The sequence below is a fragment of the Sphaeramia orbicularis genome, chromosome 5 (genome assembly GCF_902148855.1).
Source record: "Sphaeramia orbicularis chromosome 5, fSphaOr1.1, whole genome shotgun sequence".
Taxonomy (NCBI): Eukaryota; Metazoa; Chordata; class Actinopteri; order Kurtiformes; family Apogonidae; genus Sphaeramia; species Sphaeramia orbicularis.
In genome coordinates, this window is record NC_043961.1 from 46049649 (window position 1) to 46071018 (window position 21370).

The 21370-nt window shown below is 38.6% G+C and overlaps 2 protein-coding genes across 2 annotated transcripts; both read right to left on the reverse strand.

Moving 5' to 3' along the window:
• Positions 1-3915: 3915 nt before the first annotated feature.
• On the reverse strand, positions 3916-8105 carry LOC115419940 (odorant receptor 131-2-like). Its single transcript, XM_030135012.1, has 2 exons — positions 7953-8105; positions 3916-4686 (listed from the first exon to the last, which is right to left on the reverse strand). Exons 1-2 carry the CDS (start codon positions 8103-8105, stop codon positions 3916-3918), a joined length of 924 nt encoding a protein of 307 aa, XP_029990872.1.
• Positions 8106-13531: 5426 nt separating this feature from the next.
• Positions 13532-17356, reverse strand: LOC115419941 (odorant receptor 131-2-like). The gene is made up of 4 exons (XM_030135013.1): positions 17178-17356; positions 15903-15948; positions 14633-14764; positions 13532-14311 (listed from the first exon to the last, which is right to left on the reverse strand). Exons 1-4 carry the CDS (start codon positions 17354-17356, stop codon positions 13532-13534), a joined length of 1137 nt encoding a protein of 378 aa, XP_029990873.1.
• Positions 17357-21370: the final 4014 nt, after the last annotated feature.

Genomic DNA, 21370 nt, shown 5'->3' on the forward strand with positions numbered 1-21370 from the left:
ATAACAGGTAAATCTACTTTATCTTTGTTCACATGCTATGAGAAAATGTTTGCAGCAGCCCCAAGAAGCTGCTGGAGAGGGGACCTCTGCTCCCACATCTACACGACTCTGTAGAATGTAAGTTTATACAATTATTAGGGATTTCTGATACATTGCCATGTTGTCATTTTAAGTATTAATGTAGGTGCAGTTTCTTAAAACTCCATTTTGTGTCCAGTTCTTGAGCTAGAGTCATTGATGCAAGACTTCTTTGAAAGTTTGAACTATTTACTGAAGAAAATGATTCACATTACAACAAAAATATTACAAAAAATATAGAATCTTTCATCCATTACGGGAGATCAGTAAAGCCTTGTAGTCACGGTCAAAGACTATTGCGCTCTGACCCCCCTAATGGCTGATGCAGCTTACTGCTTTAACAAGTAAGACAATGCAGATATTCATAACCAAGCATATTGAAGATTAATGCTACAAATTAGGTAACAATTATTTCTTTGAACTTTCAACCTAAACATTGTACCTTACAAATTTAAACTATTTTACACTAATTTGCATTATGGCTCTAACAGTTAATGTTGTTAATATGTATCCTTACTTGAGGATGGATATTGATATTTCTATATGCATCTTTTGATTTTTATTGTTTGATTATCTTGCAGCAGGTGAAGGAACCAGCAGAGCATGCACTGTCACTATTCAACAGCCTCAGGACACCCCATCAATTTTCCCAAAAAGAGAAGATGGGAGAAGTGCCCATCACCATCCCTTCTACAGACAATTAGTGATTTGAGAGAAGATCTAAAGAAGGTGGATGGTTTATTCTAATAAGAGAAATACACTGGTTCTGTTGCAAACTCTTCTCCTAAAAAACATTCAAATTAATCAATGATGGGGTCAATGACTGGAAAAATTGCAGTGAAACATTTAAAACTCATGAGAACAGTCCAGAACATTCTAGGCACATGACATCATGGAAAGAAGTGGAGGGGTGTTGCCAAATCCATATTTCACCTAGGGCGCAAAAATGGCTAGAGCCGGACCTGACTGGAATGAATGATGCAGATGAATTATTGCTTAGATTTGAAATTAGATCTGAAAATTTAACCTGTTTTAGGCATGGGAGTATTGCATCATTTGTTTTTTTTTTTTTGTTTGTTGTTTTTTTTTACAAAAAAGTTCAGACAAATTCAATATAATGAGGCCAGAATATGCGTTTAAATAAATAATCATATAACCCGTCATTGTTATCTTAAATATAATCATAAATCAGTCAGTGCCCTGCGATGAACTGGCGAGTTGTCCGGGGTGTACCCCGCCTTTGCCCCTGTGTAGCTGGGATAGGCTCCAAGCGACCCCCGTGACCCTAGTGAGGATAAAGCGGGTTCAGAAAATGAATGAATGAATGAAATCGGTCAGTTTCCCTTCACTTCATAGTGTAAGGTTCAGAGCCCCTTCAGTGCATCGTTATGCAGCCCATTCCACTTGTCCATATAGAGTACGTCCACATCAAATCCAGTCCATGTTTTCCCTGCAACCTAGCTTGCACTTGTCTGCCCTTGTAGCACACATACCCCTTTTCTACTAAACTGGTTCCAGGGCTGGTTCGGAGCTGATGCCTGACTTAGCACCAGTTCTTTGTGTTTCCACTACCCAAGCACCAACAAAACCGGTTCCAGGCAGGCACCAACTTTGAGCTGGGCTAAACCGGGGCCAGACAGCCGGCCGATTATAATTTCACATTTGGACCTGCTGGACTGGGTTTTAGGGACAGGCCAGTGAATTCGACTACTGGTGCACTGAACTGGGACACAGCAGACATGGACTTGAGGCTGTGGATTGTGGACGAGGGTGTTGTTCAAACAGCAGCAAATGATACTGGTAAGTTTTGTTTCTCAAACACATGGTTAATGGCTCACAAAAAGTCAACTTTAGAGATTAAAGCAAGCTACAAACATTACAGACGGTAAAATGCTAGCTACTGGTGTGCTAACAACAAGCTAATAATAACATTTCTGTGTTGTCTCTGAAACGCTGTTTCCTCGGTGGGTTGATAGAAGTCAAAACTGAACCGAGTAGTTAACTGAACTGTGTTCCAATAGACAGGGATATTGTCCACATTATGGAGAACATGTCCAATTAAAGCACAGTTTCTTTGTTTTGTTTTTTACAGTTGTTGTCCATGAATGAGGAGGCAGATTCACGGCAACACCACCTGGATTTTTCTTCCCTTTTGTAAAGTTTTTAAAGAATTTTTTTTTCAACCTTTTTATTTTTTTTTTTTACTTCAGTGTGAATAAACCCACTTACATGCATAAAGTTAATTTTGTTCGTGTTTTCCTATTCCTCACTTAAACTTGGGTAACTATACTCCTCACTAATTATTTGTTTACAGACTATCCTTACACTTTGTTTCTACGTATAGAAACCCACATTTTTATGTTTATCAGAAACACTACAGAGTGAATATTTGTGTTTTTCGCCTGTGGACTGGAATATAGGTTGGTAAACACAAGAGCAGTGCTTGCTTCTGGTCGAGCGTCTCTGGCACCAGACCCAGTCATGTGATCACGTTTTACGATGATGTAATGACGCGACTCTGACTTTGCTCGGCTCTTGGCCTATGGAAAAGCAAACCATTTCTTTGGAGGCAGCAGGTTGGAACCAGTTAAGCACTGGCTCTAGCACCGGCACCGAACTAGCACCAGGTTCTTTTTGGTGGAAAAGGAGTGTATATTGAGACATGACCTACCTTCCTCCATGCCATGGACAGCACATAATTCCATATCATATGTACACAGTACTAAATCACATTTAGAAGGCATAGGCTTTTAGAAATAGCCCCAAAATAGCCTAAAGTTCAGTTTGGTCTTTTACCCCTTAACAGGCCAAAAAAGCTGAGATACAATATAATAGACAGCTGTGGTCAGTTGAGCCTTCTCCTCAGTTTAAATTCACTAGTTTTGGAGAAAAGTTGATCATTGTTCATTAATCATTAATATTATACATCACAGGTTTAAGGTGCATCTGGTGAAATGGCTGATCTTGTGGTGGATTGTATGTCAGTGGAACTTGTACATAGATCATGGTTGGATTATCACACATTCTTTTGATTTTATGAAAAATCTTTAGCTTTTCTAAGACATTTAAAAGCTGGACTAAATTCAATAGCCTAATAATTCTTTGTCAAGAATGGATGTCAGCTGCTTCCTGGGGGCTGAGCCCCCCCAATGGTCAGATCCTAGAATTGCCCCTGTAACAACGCATTAAATGATGTGTTCAAATGCTCCCTCTTGAAGACTTTCTGTTTAAAAAAACTTTCAGGGGGCAGCTCTAATTCATATTTGCACTTTAATGATGTAGCCTAATATGTCCTACATAGACAGCTAATATGCTATTAATTAGAATATTCATTTTTATGATTTGACTTGATTTTATGTAATATACACTGCTGAATAATTCTTGAAAGAATTGTATTCATGGAACTGCACAGATTCATGACTGTTTAGAACTTTGGACACTGCACTGGGGAAAGTTTCCATGACTGGATGCCATATTGAATGATAGCATAAGTTGACGTAACAGTCACACTGATGAACCAGGACTGCACACATTGCTAACAGTAATAATATAACATCATATCAATAAGACATTGGTGGAAAAAATTTCTTTCTAGTTTGACATTTGTCATGATTGGCTTGAATTTACATTTCACATACTATACATTTACAAGGCCTATTTGCAAGCAAAAATCAACACCTCAAATCACCGGACAAGAAACCTCCAAACTGACTCCACATTACTTTGAGCAAAACAAAAAACACCACATTTGCTACTGTAATTGCTGTCATGACAAGTCTAGGATGTGAAGATATTTGTGCTATCTTTGGATTTCAAATACTGAAGAAAATAAACTATCTAGAAGCTTATGCTCACTTTACAGAGTAGATATCTTATTACATGTTGTCTGAAGGTCTGGTCTCTTAGCCCGTAGACTATGGGACTAATAAACCGTGGCAAGATGTTGATAATGACATAGCTTGCAAAATATATGGCCCGGTGTTGAGTGGGAAAAAAGTGGAAAAGGCCCGCTAGAAACATGGGTCGTATGTAAGTGAGCATACATAAAAGCAGCTGAAAACCATGGAGGAGAATTGTTTTCCTGGCTTTTTTCATTCCTCTCGTTGCCTCCTTGGCAGCAAACAGAATTCTGAAGTAGGAGTAGAGCAGTGTGAGCCATACCAGCACAAGAAAAATAATGTGTGATATATCCCTCTTCTTACGGCTGTAGGCACTTGAGAAGACTGGATCTCTGTCACATACCACCCTAGAATAGAAAAACTGCAGGGGCTCTGAGGCCAAAAGAATGACAACATCTGGTAGGATGGAAGCAAAACTCATAGCCCAGATCAAACCAATTAGAATGTACGTTTTCCTGATGGTGCAGATCTGGCCATGTCGGAGGGGGATGCAGATGGCAATGTAGCACTCGACTGCCATGGCTGCCAGATTTAGAGGGGTGTTGAGAGTGGTGAGAATGGATACGACCAGCAGAATGAGGCAGATTGGCACATAGATGGTACGGAAAGCGTAGCTGAGGATGTAGAGGGATGTTGAGAGGACCAGCTGTATAATGTCATTTATCACCAGGTGGATGAACAGAATGTAACGTGGGTTGGTATTGAAGATCTGGAGGATAAAGTTAGTACAGTGAGTGGAATTAAAATAATGAAACATCAAAACAAAGTATTCTTTTGTTGCTTTGTCAAGTCAGCTATTCAGCTATAAGTAACTACAGTTTGCTTGAAAAATTACATGATAATTTGTTTCTGATATGATTGCCTATACTATCCCCTTTTAGACTATTGTCACAAATTTACCTTAATATTCTACTGTTTTTGTAATGAGGCGCTGCTCAACAGCTCATCAGTCTTTGTGAATGTACAAATCATTAGCCTTATAATTAACCTCAGGAAGTAGAGCAGGTCGTCCAATAACTGAAGGGTTGGTTCAAATCCTGCTCTGTCCTAGTCATGTGCTGTTGTGTCCTCCAGTGTCACTCAAACTGGGTTATGAGTGCGTGTGAATGTTTGGTGGTGGTTGGAGGGGAGGACTGGCAACCACACTTCCGTCAGCCTGCCCCAGGGCAGCTGTGGCTACGAATGTAGTTTACCACTACCAGAGTGTAAATGTGAGAGTGAATGAATAATGGATCAATAATGTAAAGTGTTTTGGGTGCCCTGAAAAACGCTATGGAAATCTAATCCAATATCATTATTATATTTCATAGCCAATGATGAAAAATGAATCAGTGTTAGGAGAGTAAAGTTATGCAGATATCGCAATTTGGCCAAAAGTATGACTTAGGCGATTATGCTATGAGGCTAATGATATGTTTCCTGGTGATCTCTGATCCCTGACATTCAAGGGTCGATTTCAGTGGCCTGTTTCTGTAACAGTATTAATAGTTTCATGACCTTCTACAGATTTTTGGATCATGGTTTTGTTTGGATTGTTGACTGGAAGAACTGATCAGTAACAGCATCAATAAAATAATCTACGTACCTGAGACTGGAAAACTTGTTTAATTACTATTATGCCAATTTAGACAACAATAATGTCACTAATTTACATCATAGCTATTGTGTGTGCTATATTCAAATCAACAATATCACTTACCTTACTTATTTTTGATACAACTGTTAATAAATTTCGGAAGTAAAGGGTTACATTTTTAAAACTACTCTGTTCTGAACATACTGATAGAAAACATATAACTGATTATATACAACCGGTGTTGGGAGTAACATGTTACAAAAATAATGCATTACAGTAACAGATTACTTTTTGCTGCAACTTAGTAGCTGTAACTTAGTAACATTACTAATCAATTTTCAGTAATATTTTACTCAGTGCATGTTCGCTCACGTTACAACACACTTTTTGCCCAAAATTTAATTGTTCAAATGGAAAAAAAACAAAAAAAAAAAAAACAGCAAAACTGTGAGACCTTAAGGAATCAAAAATGCAGCAGGAAAGTTCTATTTCCTGTTGGTGTTTAGCCAGGATGGCAGAAGACAGTGGATTTGCAACATGGCTCATTACCAACCCTAACCCTGCTTTCAAGAAGCTAGTTAGGATGCTCCCTGTGATCAGCAATGACAAGGTAAACTAATGTTTCTATGAGTAGTTAGGATTCTTTATCAGTTGTGGATTTATCTACCAGTGTCCTCAGTGCTGCACTCCCTGTTTGAACATGTAAAATGTTGAAAAAAATGCAGTCTGTTTTAACTCAAAAGTAATACAGGAGTTATTACAATTCTGAGGCAGTAATATTGTAAGGTAAGGAATTACTTTTAAATAACAGTAACAAGTCATCTGTCATGTATTACAGCTTGGAAGTAAATTGCACAACATTGTGTACAACACACATCACTTAACTTACTGTACTCTCTGTAGTGTGAGTAACTCCTAAGAAAGACTGGCTGGAATAATATTTTACAGAGGGTCAAAGTTGTCTACACTGCAAATACACACACACACACACACACACACACACACACACACCTACACGCACACACACACACACACCTACACACACACACACACACACACTCAATAGCTGACCAACCATACTCCCTGCAACTGACAACAACTTGATCAGAATAGTTTACTCCACCTTTAAAATCAGAGCTATGACTGACTATGGTTGGTTATGACTTACTCACGAAAAGATATTGTGGGTGCATTCCCACTGCAAGTCTTAGAACCCAGTTCACATGTACTGCTCAGATCTGACTATTTGCATTATGAATTTAAAATGTGTCGAATATCAGATTCTAATGTGAACTAGTCACTGTCCTGAAATGAATCACATGGACCAAAACAATGGTGCTAGATCCTGTCCTTCAGTTAAATAACTAATAGTATAACCCTCTCAGTGTTATACTGTTATATATGATATTTCTGGACTGTTGTCAATGATGCTTTCATGTGCATTTCACTCCAATGGCCTGTTTTAGAGTTAGGTACAAGGTTGCAGTTAAACAATATTGAAACTAATGTAATTTAGGATGTGTTTCTCTCATATGGTTAAACACAGAAATGGGAAGATGTTCCCCCTTCAAATGAAATCTAATAGCATTTTGGCCTATATTATAATCGTAACCTAATGTTGGATCAGGGAAGGCTTATGAAAAAAGTGAATGTTAGATAAAACTTGAGCTAGTTTCATCTACTTCATAGTGTTCAAGTGTCCCCCCCATGCAGAGCATCTACATGCCTGAGGACCTGAGGTCCGCTGCAAGGGTTCATATTTTTAAAAGTAAACTCAAAACTTATCTTTTTAGTTTAGCTTTTAACTAAACTCTTCCTTAAAACATTGCTTTACAATGTTGCTTTTATTTTTAGTTGCAACTGCGAGACAGTGGGCGGTTTGATGTGAAGCACTTTGTGCTACATGTAACATGTATGAAAAATGCTATACAAATAAAATTTGATTGATTGATTGATGTCACGTCCTCCCTTTTCAATGTATGTCCATATGAGGACAAAAATTGCAGATTTAAACTCTTTTCTTTTTCTGAACTTCACTGAGACAACAACGTATAAACCTTTGATGAATATGATATTATTTAGAGGTGTTACTACAAATCGTTTTGTCTCAAGGATATTTCCTGTTTTTGTAGGACATACACAGATATGCAAAGAAAGTAACACTCTACTAGCCATTTCATAAGGACTTTAAACAGGACACACTTCATTCCTTTCAATAAAACAAAAAGTAAGCCAAGTCAGTTTTCATTTGACATCTGTTTGTTTAAAGCTATGCAAGTGAAGATGTGGGTAAAGATTTCAGAAATATGCTGACACTTTAGTCTCCTTTTTATACCCACAAAAATTCCTCCTCTTTTTCACATTAATGCATAAATAAATGAAGACATCTGATTTCAGACCTGATGCTTTCTGAAGGTGTATACCAAGGTTCCATTGATATAGTTTATAGAGAGGCAGAGGATTGTGACTATCATGTTATTTGTCACAGCTATCCTGAAGAACGCCGATGGGATCCAAGGACTCAAAGTACCATTAACAGATGATAAATTCATGTCTGGAAAAATCCTCTGTGCCTGAAATGAGATGGATGATTTTTAAGGTTACAGGTTTATATTTCAGAGAGTAGGAGAGTATATATATTGGTTTAAGTTAATCAAAACACTGTATACATTACACTTTAATTGTTCATAACCAGTATAGACAGAATAGACAGACCATCGACAGAATCCCCACAACGTGTTAATAAATCATAAAGTTAAATCAGAGAATAAGAGTATGGCACAAAATACAGCATACATATTTATATAACAATAGAATACTCTGATACTACATAATACATTATCATGCCAATGCAATGCACAGTAGAAGAAGAATAGACTGACTTACTACATAAGATGTTATATAAAAGCAGCGTTGTAGTGGTACAAGGTCTATTTGAGTTCACAGAGAAAACTCAGATGTACCTTGTATGTAGCCACAATGTCCATTTGGTTTGTCTCAAGCTGACACGAAAAGCCTGACGTTGGGTATAGATATGGATAGCATATCCTGCGGTGTAGTCTATGTGATGCAATTAACATGATGTGTACACATTAGTGCCAGTTAAAAGTAAAATCTCAATGCTGACTCGAGGTCTGATACTGAAGAGAGACAGTATAACACATGAACCTTTATAATGAGCATGACATCATCACTCATTACTTTAAAGGTGGGGTGGGAGATGTTTCTCTCAAGCATTTTTTACTATATTTCTTAAAGTCCTCTTCACACCCCGATAACAACCAATTAATTAAATGCTCTAACACTAAAATTAAAAAAAAAATTGTCACCTGTGGAACGGACAGGACTGAAAAAACACTATCCAATCAATTTAAGCACCCAGTCAAAATGATTGAATGGTGATATGTCTATCAAACTCATCTGCCATTTGTCCCTGCCCCCTCCCCCCTCAAGGGTTGGAGCATTTGTACAGGAAATGAAGCCAGAGCCAGAGCTTGGCTAGCTATATTACCTACATTAGGATGGAAAGTTCACTGGCAAACTGTTTTGTCACTAACATAAGTCAGTAGACATTTGAAACGAGACAACAAGCAAATTTCATAAAGTCTGTTTGTAGTGTAGTTTAGTAACTGGCGTGAAAATGAAAGTTAAACCTAACTTTGGACTATGATTCCTGCTTCTAAGCCTCTCTTTTACTCTGGAGCTCCGGAGTGTTACTCACAGACCAGTGCTCTAAGACATGTCCTAATAATATACATTTGCACCAGCTTTTCCACAAAGTATTCAAGCATTTTCATAAATTACTTCAATCATTCAACATCTTCATCATTCTGCATTAGCAGTTCAGTGCTAGCTGCTTCAGCCTTCTGCATTCACAGTATTCTACTTTTACAAATGTGTTGTTACCGAAGGGCAGTTTAGTATCCAGGCCCTGGCATGAACATTACACTCTATACAGAACCATTTGTCTCACCTTACAAAGCCCTTAGTTTGTGACGGAAACAATGCTCCAAATAAAACATATTACCGATGCCAAAGAGCTAGCCCTGCGGCTAACACAGAAGTGTTTACTAAATGTTTGACTGAGCTACCAATTGCCACTACAGACAAATACAATGTTTCAGTGCATATGTATAAAGAACAGAAGCATTCTATACCTGTCTAGAGGGAAGAGGGCCAACTGGTCTGTTTTCATTCCTTTAACTCCCTTAGTTCTATCCATCGGTTCAAAGCAATGCAGAGGTTTACCGGTTTACCACTCTTTTAAGCTTTCTTTTTCTTTTTCTTTGTGCCAGTCCAGCTCCAGTCTACACCATTACAATAAAATAAATCCAAGAAATCCCTTTCTTTAGGAAAAAGGACAGATCTTACTCCTCACTTGTTCAGCTTACTTCTCACTGCTGAACCTGGTGTGTTGTTGTCATAGTGATGCAAGTCTGTCGAAAATCAGTCCAGTCTTGTCCGACTTGACCAGGGAAACTGGAAATAGCATTTGGAAGTAACCTATTTTGGTGCTGATATTCTCATTTTAAACTGCAGACTATGATCAGGCATATATCTAAAAATGAGACTTTTTCAAGATCACGCAGAAAGTCTGTACAGCAGCTTTAAATGAAGTACCTGTCTACAGGGGTTGGACAAAATAATGGAAACACCTTCTATGATGTCACAATGTTAGATGTTTCCATTATTTTGTCCAACCCCTGTATGCTGTTCTGTTCTCTGCAACTGGCCAGTGAAACCCGCTCAAAAATCAGTTTTACAGTTTTGAAGGTTTTTCAAAAAAGTAATGCAATAATTACTTTCCCTGGTAACTAATTACACTTATGAAGGACTAATTCAGTTACTAATCCAATTACTTTTTTGGGAAAGTAACTAGTAACTATAAGTAATTACTTTTTAAAAGTAATTTGCCCAACACAGTTAGTTAATCATAGTCAGCAGCTCAAGGCCAGGTATAAGGAGGAATCATATCTTCATTATTTCTCATGGTTATTGAAACATGGACTGTAACAAATGATTCTGAATAAGTTAAGAAAATGTTGTAAACTGAAAGATGTCAATTGAAAAAGGTTGATTTAGGAAATGTAAACATAAATAAGAACAAAACGTTGACAATGAAATGAATGAATTACATAACATATGTGTAACAACAAAGAACAAGAGAGGTGAGTAAAGGAAGCACTTGGTCTGTTGCGTGTCTGATTATCTTTACTGTTCTTTACAGAACAAAAAATGAATTTGTTTACAGGTCTCGTGCCCGGGGTGTGTAACACAACCAGCAGATGTTAAAGGACTGGATCCCTCCTAAAGCTACAACAACCAAAAACTTAAAATAAAATTTTAAATATGTCGTGAAGGTGTTAGAAAGCAAGTGGAACTGTTCTTTATTAATTTGTTTACATTGCTCTTTTTTTTTTTTTTTTGCAATTCATTTGACATTTACCTTCAGTTTCAAGGTTTATCCACAATGTGGCAGCATTTAGAAATGAGATGGGACCAAGCTCGAAGTAATGGAAGATGATGGTGTGTTTTCTAAAGTAGCAGTAATATGTATGTGAAAGCATGCTTGTGTAGGTACATTTAAAAAACTGTCATGGTATTAATGAGATGGTTTATTCTTGAAGTGGATTCTGTTTACATCCTGTATGTGTGGTGCACCTCAGAGTCCACCATGTCCTTCAATACAAGACAGACAAATCAATGTGCAATCTTATTAGTATTTGATGTGATTTAACCCATAAAGGCCCAAAGAGACACTGCCGATCTAAACCATCTATTGATATAAACTGTTTAATACCTGTTGATCCACTAATCCTATCAATGTAATTGGTGTAAAATGCAGTTTGGCATCTTTTCATGGTCATCAGATACGACCCATTTGGACGTTTCGAGGCTCCGTAGTGAATGCAGAAACATCGACATCTTCTACAACATTGATTCACCAGTAAAACCCATGGAGTTGGATCAATGACGGTGGATGGACACATTTGGTTTATGTTCAGTTAATGATAGATTTTTACTGAAAAAGTAATTTTTTCTTCAGTTTTCTCTGTTTTTATGTAATAACCTTTGAATTTACTCTGAGCTTTCATGAATGTCTAAATTAAATACAGGAAATGAAATAGGAAAATACATGATTTACAGTGAAAATACAAAATACAGAGGATAATATAATAAATGGTGATAAATTACTTAGAAAAGGTTAAATAGAGAGATAAAATAATTTTGGGAACTACCACAAAAGTAGCTCTGAGTCATTATGGGTTAAAGGAAACTTCTATGAAATGTGTCTGGAAAACATACACAGCTGTTTAATGTTTTTCAATTTCTATGTTTTGTTTCCGTGCAAAACCAATACTGTTGTATTTTTTGTTTTTAGTTTTCTTGTACCGCACTTCCTTTCCCCATACTTTCCCCATATTTCTGGGTCAACTGACTTTGTTTCTAAAATGTATTGAAGCCTAGGCTGTCAAGATAAGTGCATTACATTGAAACAACAAATCACTGCTATAAGCTTAGTAATTGTGTCCTGCACAGGAACTGTTTCCAGGTTACATGAAGTAACTCATTCAGTTCTTCATTTACTCGTTTTATGTCCTCAGCTCACTAATCTTACCAGGAAAATTTCAAGTGTGAAATAGTTTTTAATTCCTCTTGGTTATCGTGTTTTATGCTTGATTTGTTCCTTTTAGCAATTTTATAGTTTACTGTTATTAGTGTAATAAATTGTTGAGTTTATTTGCTGTCTCTGTGTGTTGTGTTGGCCCAAGTGTCTTGAAGAAAAAAAAAGATTACACAGTGAAATGGGCTATGACATGCACTTATCTTGTCTTCAACTAGAAGCTGAAGAGAAGGAGAGCAAAGTTGAATGGCAGAGCCTGAGCTGGAAATAAAAAATGGAGATTGAATCATGGCACTGGTGGTGGTACACCCAGCTCTCCAACATCTGGGTGCTTTTCATAATGCTGAGGTTGATTCTTGCATTTGAACACAAGTGCCCTGAAGTGGCCCTGTGAAGCTTGGCCTCTTTACATGCAGAGAGGACCCTCTTTCATAAATGAAGAACAGTGACTAAAACTTAATGACTGGTAGAGATATCAGATGTTTGTATGGGCACAAAGATGAGCAGCAACAAGTTAAGGTATCATCTTAAAAATTGGTTGGGGGTTTTTATGTATCAGTTGTGCTACAGATAATTTGTCAATTTTTACACCTTTGATTTATATAAATACTTATTATATATTAAATAATACTTAATTTTTATTCTATATTTGTATAAGTATTCATATAAATACCAATTTTCTTATTTTTCTTATTTAATTTTTCAGTGGTTTGTGTTTTTTTTTCTCCTACTGCCTTTTCCCTGCCCTTGCTTGTAGTATGTTGCTGCTGTCATTTGTGAAATGTCCCCACGTTAGGATCAATGAAGTCATATCTTAATCTTAATCTCAGTCTTAATCTTATGTATCTGCTATTGCTATTTCTTACATAAACACATAGAGATGTATATTCATTAAGCAAAGCAACAAATGTCCCAGTTGTGGTGTGATGCTATCATTTTTTAATATGTTCCTTTTCCTTATTCATGCAGATTGACACTTACTGGAGTTTTGGAGAAAACATTTTAAAATTATCAGTCTAATAAGACTATCTGTGAAGCCATCCTTCATGACTTCCCTTAGGTAACGTGTCAGTAAAGCATAACTCTGATTTGTATGCATCATCTAATGATGTTTAAAAGAATGCTTTTCTCTTCTTTTTTTTTTTGTGAAAAAATAAAATAAAATTATATACATATGGTTTTAACCTCTTCACCACTCAACATCAGCAATCCATTTGAGGGTTGGGGCCTGACTTATTTTAAATTGTTTTTCAGCCACATGTAAAACAGAAATATTCAGTTGAAAATGAAAACAGCACAACTAAAAATGTATTCATATTTAGATTTTATTAAGACATTGGTTGCAGTCCAAGGTTAAATGCTTTGTCTCACAGTCCATAGCAGATGTTTTTTCAAGTGCTGTCTAAATGTCCTGTCTCGTATTCCGTATACAATAGGGCTGACAAACCTGGGGAGGATCTGAGAGATGATATAGCAAGAAAAGATAATATTTATACTATTTTTAGGGAACAAATACAACAGAGCCTTTTGTATTGGGTGGAAGACATAGGTCAGCATACACAACATTAACTGAAAACTATGAAGCAGGATGGTGTTTCTGGCCTTCTTTGCATCTCCTTCAGCTGATTTAGCTGCTTTGGCAGCAAAAAATATTTGGAAATAAGTGTAAAAGAGGGTGAACCAAACACAAACCAAGTAAATTATATCTGATAAATCTCTCTTTAAAATACTAAATGGATGTCGAAACACGTTATTTCGTGCACAGACAATTGTAGAGAAGAAAGACTGTATAGGCTCTGTTGCCAGAATGAGAAACACATCAGGTAGGGTTGTCACTACGCTCAATACCCAGATCCAGCCAATCAGAATATATGTTCTCTTAACAGTGCAGAGCTCTGCATGTCGCAGTGGTAAACAAATGGCAATATAGCACTCCACTGCCATGACGGCTAGATTTAGTGGAGAGTTATATGTGGTAAAAACAAGAAAGGTCATGAACACACAACAGAGGGAAGCATTAATTTTGTAGAAAATGTAACTTAGAACAAATAGGTTGACTGATGAGGTGAGTTGAATCATATCATTGACCACCAGGTGGATGAACAGGATGTATCGAGGATTCATGTAAAATATCTTAAGAGGGAAAAAGAAAGAAGTCAGTCACAGTGTGACAGTTTGACACAACAATTATAAAAACAAGAAAGGCACTCAGAGATCACAGACCTCCACCAAGACAGATCTGCCCCCCCCCCAATCACCACCAAAATTTAATAATTTCTTGCTTGTGCCAGTATCAACATTTCCTGAAAATTTCATAAAAATCCGGCCATAACTTTTTGAGTTATCTTGCTAACAAACAAACATGCAAACACACACATGCAAACACACAAAGCAAAGTGATCTCAATACCTCCTGGCAGAGGTAACAACAGAAGCACTAACAACAAACTCTGACCTGGTGTTTTGTGAAGGTGTGAACCAGGGATCCATTGATGTAGTTGATTATAAGCCCAAGAGCCACAACTGTCACATTTTTAGCCACAGCTGTGCTGTAAGAGTCTCGATATCTGACAGGCGTCGACACATTCTGTCCATAAGATGATGAATTCATTAAGTTGATGTGAAGACCCAGCAAGCCTAATGTTAAAGAGTAATAAAAATGAATTTAAGGTTAGTAAATAACACTATGAAAAACAATGCACATAGCATTTAAAAACATCTGAGTACATTAGTACACCTTAGAGGAAATAATTGAGTATCATGAAAGCAATATAATCACTGTGAAGAAGGTATTATATAACACCACACTGATACTGCACAGATACTGTATTTACATGATGATATCAAATATAACCATAACCTCAGGTAATACACTTGACTTTCCTGCTTTGACCACAAACTGGGTCATGAGATGAGTCTCAAATCATTTTCATGGCTTTACAGTCCACAGGGTGGAGCCCAGCTGAATGTCACAGATGACGTATCTGTGAGTAAGCGGTTTGATGTGCATGGTGAATAGAGCATTGCTTACTGACAGTATGTTTTTGCATATGGTGTGCACTATTGACATTTATCATTCAGCAAACCAGGGAGCCCAGGGTCTGGCACCAGCGCTGAATGGCTGGGGTTCCCTCGATGTGGACTGCATGGTCTTCCTGTGTTTATATGGATTCTCTTCAGCTTCCTCCTGCAGTCCAAAGACATGCACACCAATAGGTTCTTCAGTCACTTTAAATTTAGAAGATGAATATATACTGACTTTGTCAGTATATTTTACATGTGGACATGTAACATGTAACTGAAAGTGACCCTTGGCTTTTAACCCATGACCAATGCTGAGAGTAATGCGTTACAAAGTAATGCATTACAGTAATGGTTTACCTTTTGCTATAACGTAGTAGTGTAAGGCATTACTAATCAATTTTCGGTAATATGTTACTTGGTACATAATCAGTAGCGGGCGACATGGTGGTGCAGTGGATAGCACTGTCACTTCAAAGCAAGAAGGTCCTGGGTTTGATTCCAACCAGGGACCTTTCTGTGTAGCGTTTGCAGGTTCTCCATGTGTTGGGATGGGTTCTCTCTGGGTCCTCCAGCTTCCTCCCACCATCCAAAGACATGCACTTAATCTAAATTGCCCATAGGTGTGAATGTGAGAGTGATTGGTTGTTCATCTCTAAGTCAGCTCTGCAATGAACTGGCGACTCGTCCAGGGTGTACCTCACCTTCGCCCTTAGGTAGCTGGGATAGGCTCCAGCACCCCCTGCAACCCTAGACACAATTTACACCCATAATTTAATTGCTCAAGTGAAAAACAAAAACCACAAAAAAAACACAAAAAAAACCCCAGCAAGACCGCAAGACCTTAAGGAATAAAAAAAAAAGTTATATTTCCTGTTGGTGTTCTGCCAAATGGTGAAGATGGCAGAAGACAGTACACTGATGACATGGATGTATGCTCATTACTAATCCTAACTCTGCTTTCAAGAAGCTAGTTTGCTAGCATTTGCCATTTATGACAAGAGTCTGTATGTAACTCAAAAATAATAGCGGAGTCATGCAACGTATTACAATTCTGAGATATTTTTTAGTGTTGATGAAGAATGGATTAAAATTGCACAGAGAGATATAAAGAGTGATCCGACAGAGTAAATGAAGGTACAAGGACAAGCTTGAGAGCTCCATTGACAACTGTAACACTAAAGGTTTATGGGACAGTAGCTAGCTAGCTAGATAAACTTTATTGTCTATCACAAGTGACAGAAATTCTTCTTTGACAGGCTTGTAAACAGCAACACACTAAAAACACTAACATAAAAAAAACCCCAAAACATTAAAACAGCATTCAGGTGCAATCATGCTGAAAAGGAGGAGGGGTGCAGTTAAAAAACAGTGAAATGTTCATTTTAGATTATTCAGTATAGTAATTGCAGGGGGAATGAAGGATTTTATTTATAGATATTCGTTAATGGAACCAGTTCCGTTTAAGGATCTAGTTCCCTTTACGGAACCAGTTCCTGTCATGTCTGCTCCCAGACTGTGTCTGGATTTGTCTGTCTTTTCTGTGTTGTCTGTCATTTCCTGTTTTATTTTGTTAAGTTTCCCTCATGTGTTATGTCTGGTGTCTTTACTTCCCTTCCTTGATTGTTTCACCTATGTCTGATTACCTGACTCCACCCTGATGTGTTCCACCTGTGTCCAATTGTCTTCCCGCCCTCTTGTGTATTTAAACCCTGTGTCTTCCCCTGTCTAGTTGCCAGTTTGTGTTCTACACTTGTGTGCTCACTTACCAGCGTTTTTGGATCCTGTCAGTCTGTCTGCCCGTTGTGACCCGTTTCGTCTCTCAACCACCGATTCTGCCCGTTCCTGTTTGTGCCTGCTCGTCTTTGACCTGGTTCGTGTACCCAACTCTGATTCTGCCTACTCCCTTTGACACCTCAGCCTCCACCGATTACCTGTGTTTTGACCCTGTGCCTGGATTACTGACTGTGAGTTTTTGCCTGTCCCCCATGTACCGCTGCCTTATGATCTGCTTCTCCGTGTATGACCTGGCCTGTTTTTTGACCTCCCTTTGTTTGTCCCTAGTTGGGGTTCCGTTGGGGTTTTCCTGGCTCGGCCATGCTGGTCGCCAGCTGATTCCACTCACGGCCCAGACGTCAAGCCCCGGACTCGGTGGCATCACAGATTTATTAATTATTCTGTGTTGTGTTCTTCCCATTGTTAAAGTGTCTAATAAACACACTCGACTTTACGTCTGTCTTGTGGTCTTGCTTTTGGGTTCAGCCTTTGTACTCAGCCCGTTACAGTTCCGTTTAAGGATCCAGTTCCATCTAAGGATCTAGTTCCATTTACAGAACCAGCTTTGTTTACGGATCTTGGAACCAGTTCCGTTTACGGAACCACTTCTGTTTAAGGGTCATGGAACTAAACCGTGCTCCGACCTCCAAGCCCTGCTTTAGCGCCCTCTAAGCCCTGGCTCCTGTGGGGCTAGGAGTTGCTCTAAACCGCAGTGAACTGGGAGACCAAGCCGTACCTCCACAGACCTCGGATTTAGTTCTGACTAATGTTCTCCATCAGGTCCGACCCACAAATTAATACACATTTGCACTCTTCTGCTGTTTATATTATCTTTAATGCTGGCGATTGTCATTTTATCTGACTTCATTAATGCCAGCCCCAACTTCCACATCACCACATTGTGCCCCACAGGAAGCCGGGCACCAGGCTTCTAATGCCGGCTCCGGCGGGCTTGCAGACCGGTGCACTAAGCTGCTGTGACCCGTTACACCAAGCCGCAGTACAGACCTCCAAGCTTTTCATCCACTACCAGCTACGTTTAACTTAAATGGACCTCAGAAGTCCAGTTCCGTGCTGGTTATGAATAAGCTTTCTCAGATCTGCTTATTTGGAACCAGTTCCATTTAAGGATCTCAGAACCAGCTCCGTTTAAGGATCACGGAACTAGTTTCGTGTACAGAACTCAGAACCAAGCCGTGCTCCGACCTCCAAGCCCTGCTTCGCCCACATCAAGCCCTCCAAGCCCAGCTTCTGTGGGGCTTGGAGGTGCTGTAAAACGCAGTGAACCAGGAGACCAAGCTGCACCTCCATGGACCTCGGATCTAGTTCCGAATAATGCTGTCCTTCAGGTCCGAGTCAAAAAGTAATACACGTGCACTCTTCTGTTGTTTATATTTTCTTTAATGCTGGTGAATGTCATTTTATTTTACTTCATTAATGCCAACCCCAACTTCCACATCGCCACATTGTGCCCTGCAGGAAGCTATGCTATGGGCTATGAATGCCGCCTTCTGTGGCTTGCAGAGCGGTGCAGTAAGCCACTGTGACCCAGGGCGCAGATCCAGTTCAAAGAACAAGTTTCTGAGAGTCAACAGCTTGCATGATAGGTGACTCACAGGACAACAGCTTCAAGCACAGCTCAATAGTGGTCGTAGTTAGCAAGTCTCAGTTTCAACTGTGAAGAGAAGACTTCCAGTTGCAGGTTTGATGGGTCGAGTTGCAGCAAGAAAGCCATTGCTGAGACTTCAAAATAAGAAAAAGAGGCTTGTCTGGGCCATGAAACACCACCAGTGGACTACTGAAGACTGGAAGAAGGTGTTATGGACTGATCAAACCTGCAACTCGAAGTCTTCTCTTCACAGTTGAAACTGAGACTTGCTTACTACGACCACTATTGAGCTGTGCTTGAAGCTGTTGTCCTGTGAGTCATCTATCACGCAAGCTGTTGACTCAGAAACTTGTCTTCTGATTCTGTTTTGGCTCCGGGTCTGCCAGATCTCTTCCTGTCAGTATTTCCCCCAGTTCCTGCGTGCCTTTTGATGGTGAAGGAAACTGGACTTACTGACACCTTGACTTTCTTGCCAATTTCTCTGTAGGAAAGACCTACATTTTTAAGTGTTACGATGGTCTGTCTCTCTTCTATCGTTAATTGCCTTTTCCTCTTTTCCATTTTTATAGTAACACACTACTTTCTGCAGTAGAATACTGTTCAAATAATGCTCACAACGGAATGGTACCAAAGTGTGTTCCAACACTACTTTTATGCAGACAGAGGGGGTTGTAAGTAATTAAGAAACGTTGGAACACCTGTTGGAATTAGTGGCACCAACTTTCGAAGCTTGACCAACCTCCATTACTGCAGAACTGCTTTAAGTTGTTAACCCTTTTCTTGTTCACCTTTTTGTATAATTCTGAAATGTACATTATTTTTCAGTTTGGTTAACCTTACCTTTTTTTTTTTTTTTTTTTTTTTTTTTTTTTACCTCTGGCAGTTCACTGCTTACCTTTGTACCATTTCAACCTGTTCATTGGACTTTAACTGTTTGAATTTCAATACAAAACTGGAAAAATTGGGGTGTTCTAAAGCTTTTGACCAGTAGTGTATGTCGGGGTTAGGTGCTTATAGAAATACAGTTAAATACACTCTCACTCACTCACTCACTCATTCATCTTCTGAACCACTTTATCCAGGAAAGGGTGCAGGAGCCTATCCCAGCATAAGAGATGTCAACACGAAGTTTGGTGATGTTCGACAGCTGTTTTCAGACACTAAGTCATGAATGAATGGACTCAACGAGCCCCAGTTGTGAGCCGGACAAAACCGGCTGTGGGCCCAGTACAACCCCGACTGTTAAACATAGCTGGGAGCTGGTGGAGCCTTACTTGGAACTGGATCAGAGGTCTGTTTAAGTTAAATGTAGCTGGGAGCTGATGGAGAGCCTGGAGATTGGAGATTGGTACTGTGGCTTAGTGTCCCGTGTCACAGTGGCTTAGTGCACTACACAGCTTGCCTCTGAATTCTGTTAATAAAACTGGTTTCGACATCGGAACCAACTATGACAATGATGTAACTGTGCTTACTCCAGAAACAAAACAGTTAGAAGGAGGAGAGGCCACTGCATCTGAAATATTATTTCATATTCCAGTTTCTGTATATCTTAGAAATTGCAGAGAAAGACTGACAGATTTCTTTTTTAACAACCTTTTAATATGCATGAAAAGAAGGTATGGAACAATAACATTTAATAACTTTCCAGGTTGGAGTGGAGATAAAGGTCAGCCTCCACAAACGTTGAACTCTCCGCAAGTTGAGACAGATAATCCTTCCTTCCTCTCTCCATTTCCTCCCTCAGTCCTCTCCCTAGCAGATTAATAGTTTAATTACCTCCGCCAAGGAGGTTAGGTTTTTGCCAGGGTTTGTTTGTTTGTTTGTCTGTTTGTTTGTTTGTCTGTCCGTTAGTGTGCAACATAACTCAAAAAGTTATGGACAGATTTTGATGAAATTTTCAGGGTTTGTTGGAAATGGGATAAGGAAGAAATGATTAAATTTTGGTGGTGATCGGGGGTGGGGGGGCCACTGATCAGGCGGAGGTCTGCGCTCTCCGAGTGCTTCTAGTTCAAGTTGTAACTAGAAGCACTCGGAGAGCGCCCCCCCAAAATCAAAAAATAAATCAAATTGCTCTTTTATAAGATGTTTAACTCTGTCAATGAGTGGTAATATTAAGAATATTATGCTTATGTCTTTCCCATGATGTTAACTGATTTGGGTAATGAATCAGCAGTAAATCCTCTTGTCTGGCTTAGGAAGGACAAGGAAAGAACCAACAGTCTTGGTGTGTAAAAACTCAGGGGTCTCTTCGACAATTTCCTTTGCATTTACCACTCGTTCAATTGGCACAAAACATTTTATGCTAAGTTGCATTACAAGAGACAGTGATTTATAAAATATACAGCTAAGAAATTAAGGGAAAGAGAAGAGAAACATAAAGAGAAAAAATTACACATGCAATAATAGTATAATTCCATGTTTTAGCTTAAGTAGAAAAAAATTAATAGTGACAATGACAACACACACCACAGGGTACTTCAAATGTATCTGACTTCTCCCATTGCACTATGGTGTCTTGTAGAGAAGGATGGGTGACTGAAGGACCGGTGCCAGAGTCACTGTAATAATCAGTCATCATAAAAGGGAATGATTAGTTTTACCAAAAAAGTTCAATAAACACAATGCTGTGGAATGATAGGAAAAAAATGGTAAAAAGCATATAATCAGGTTTTGATTTATGTAATACAGAAAAACAATAGCTACATAGAGTTTTTAAAGTAAAAATAAATGTTACAAATGAAAAAGTTTGTTAATATCATTCACTCTACCACGTTAGATTATTTCCTT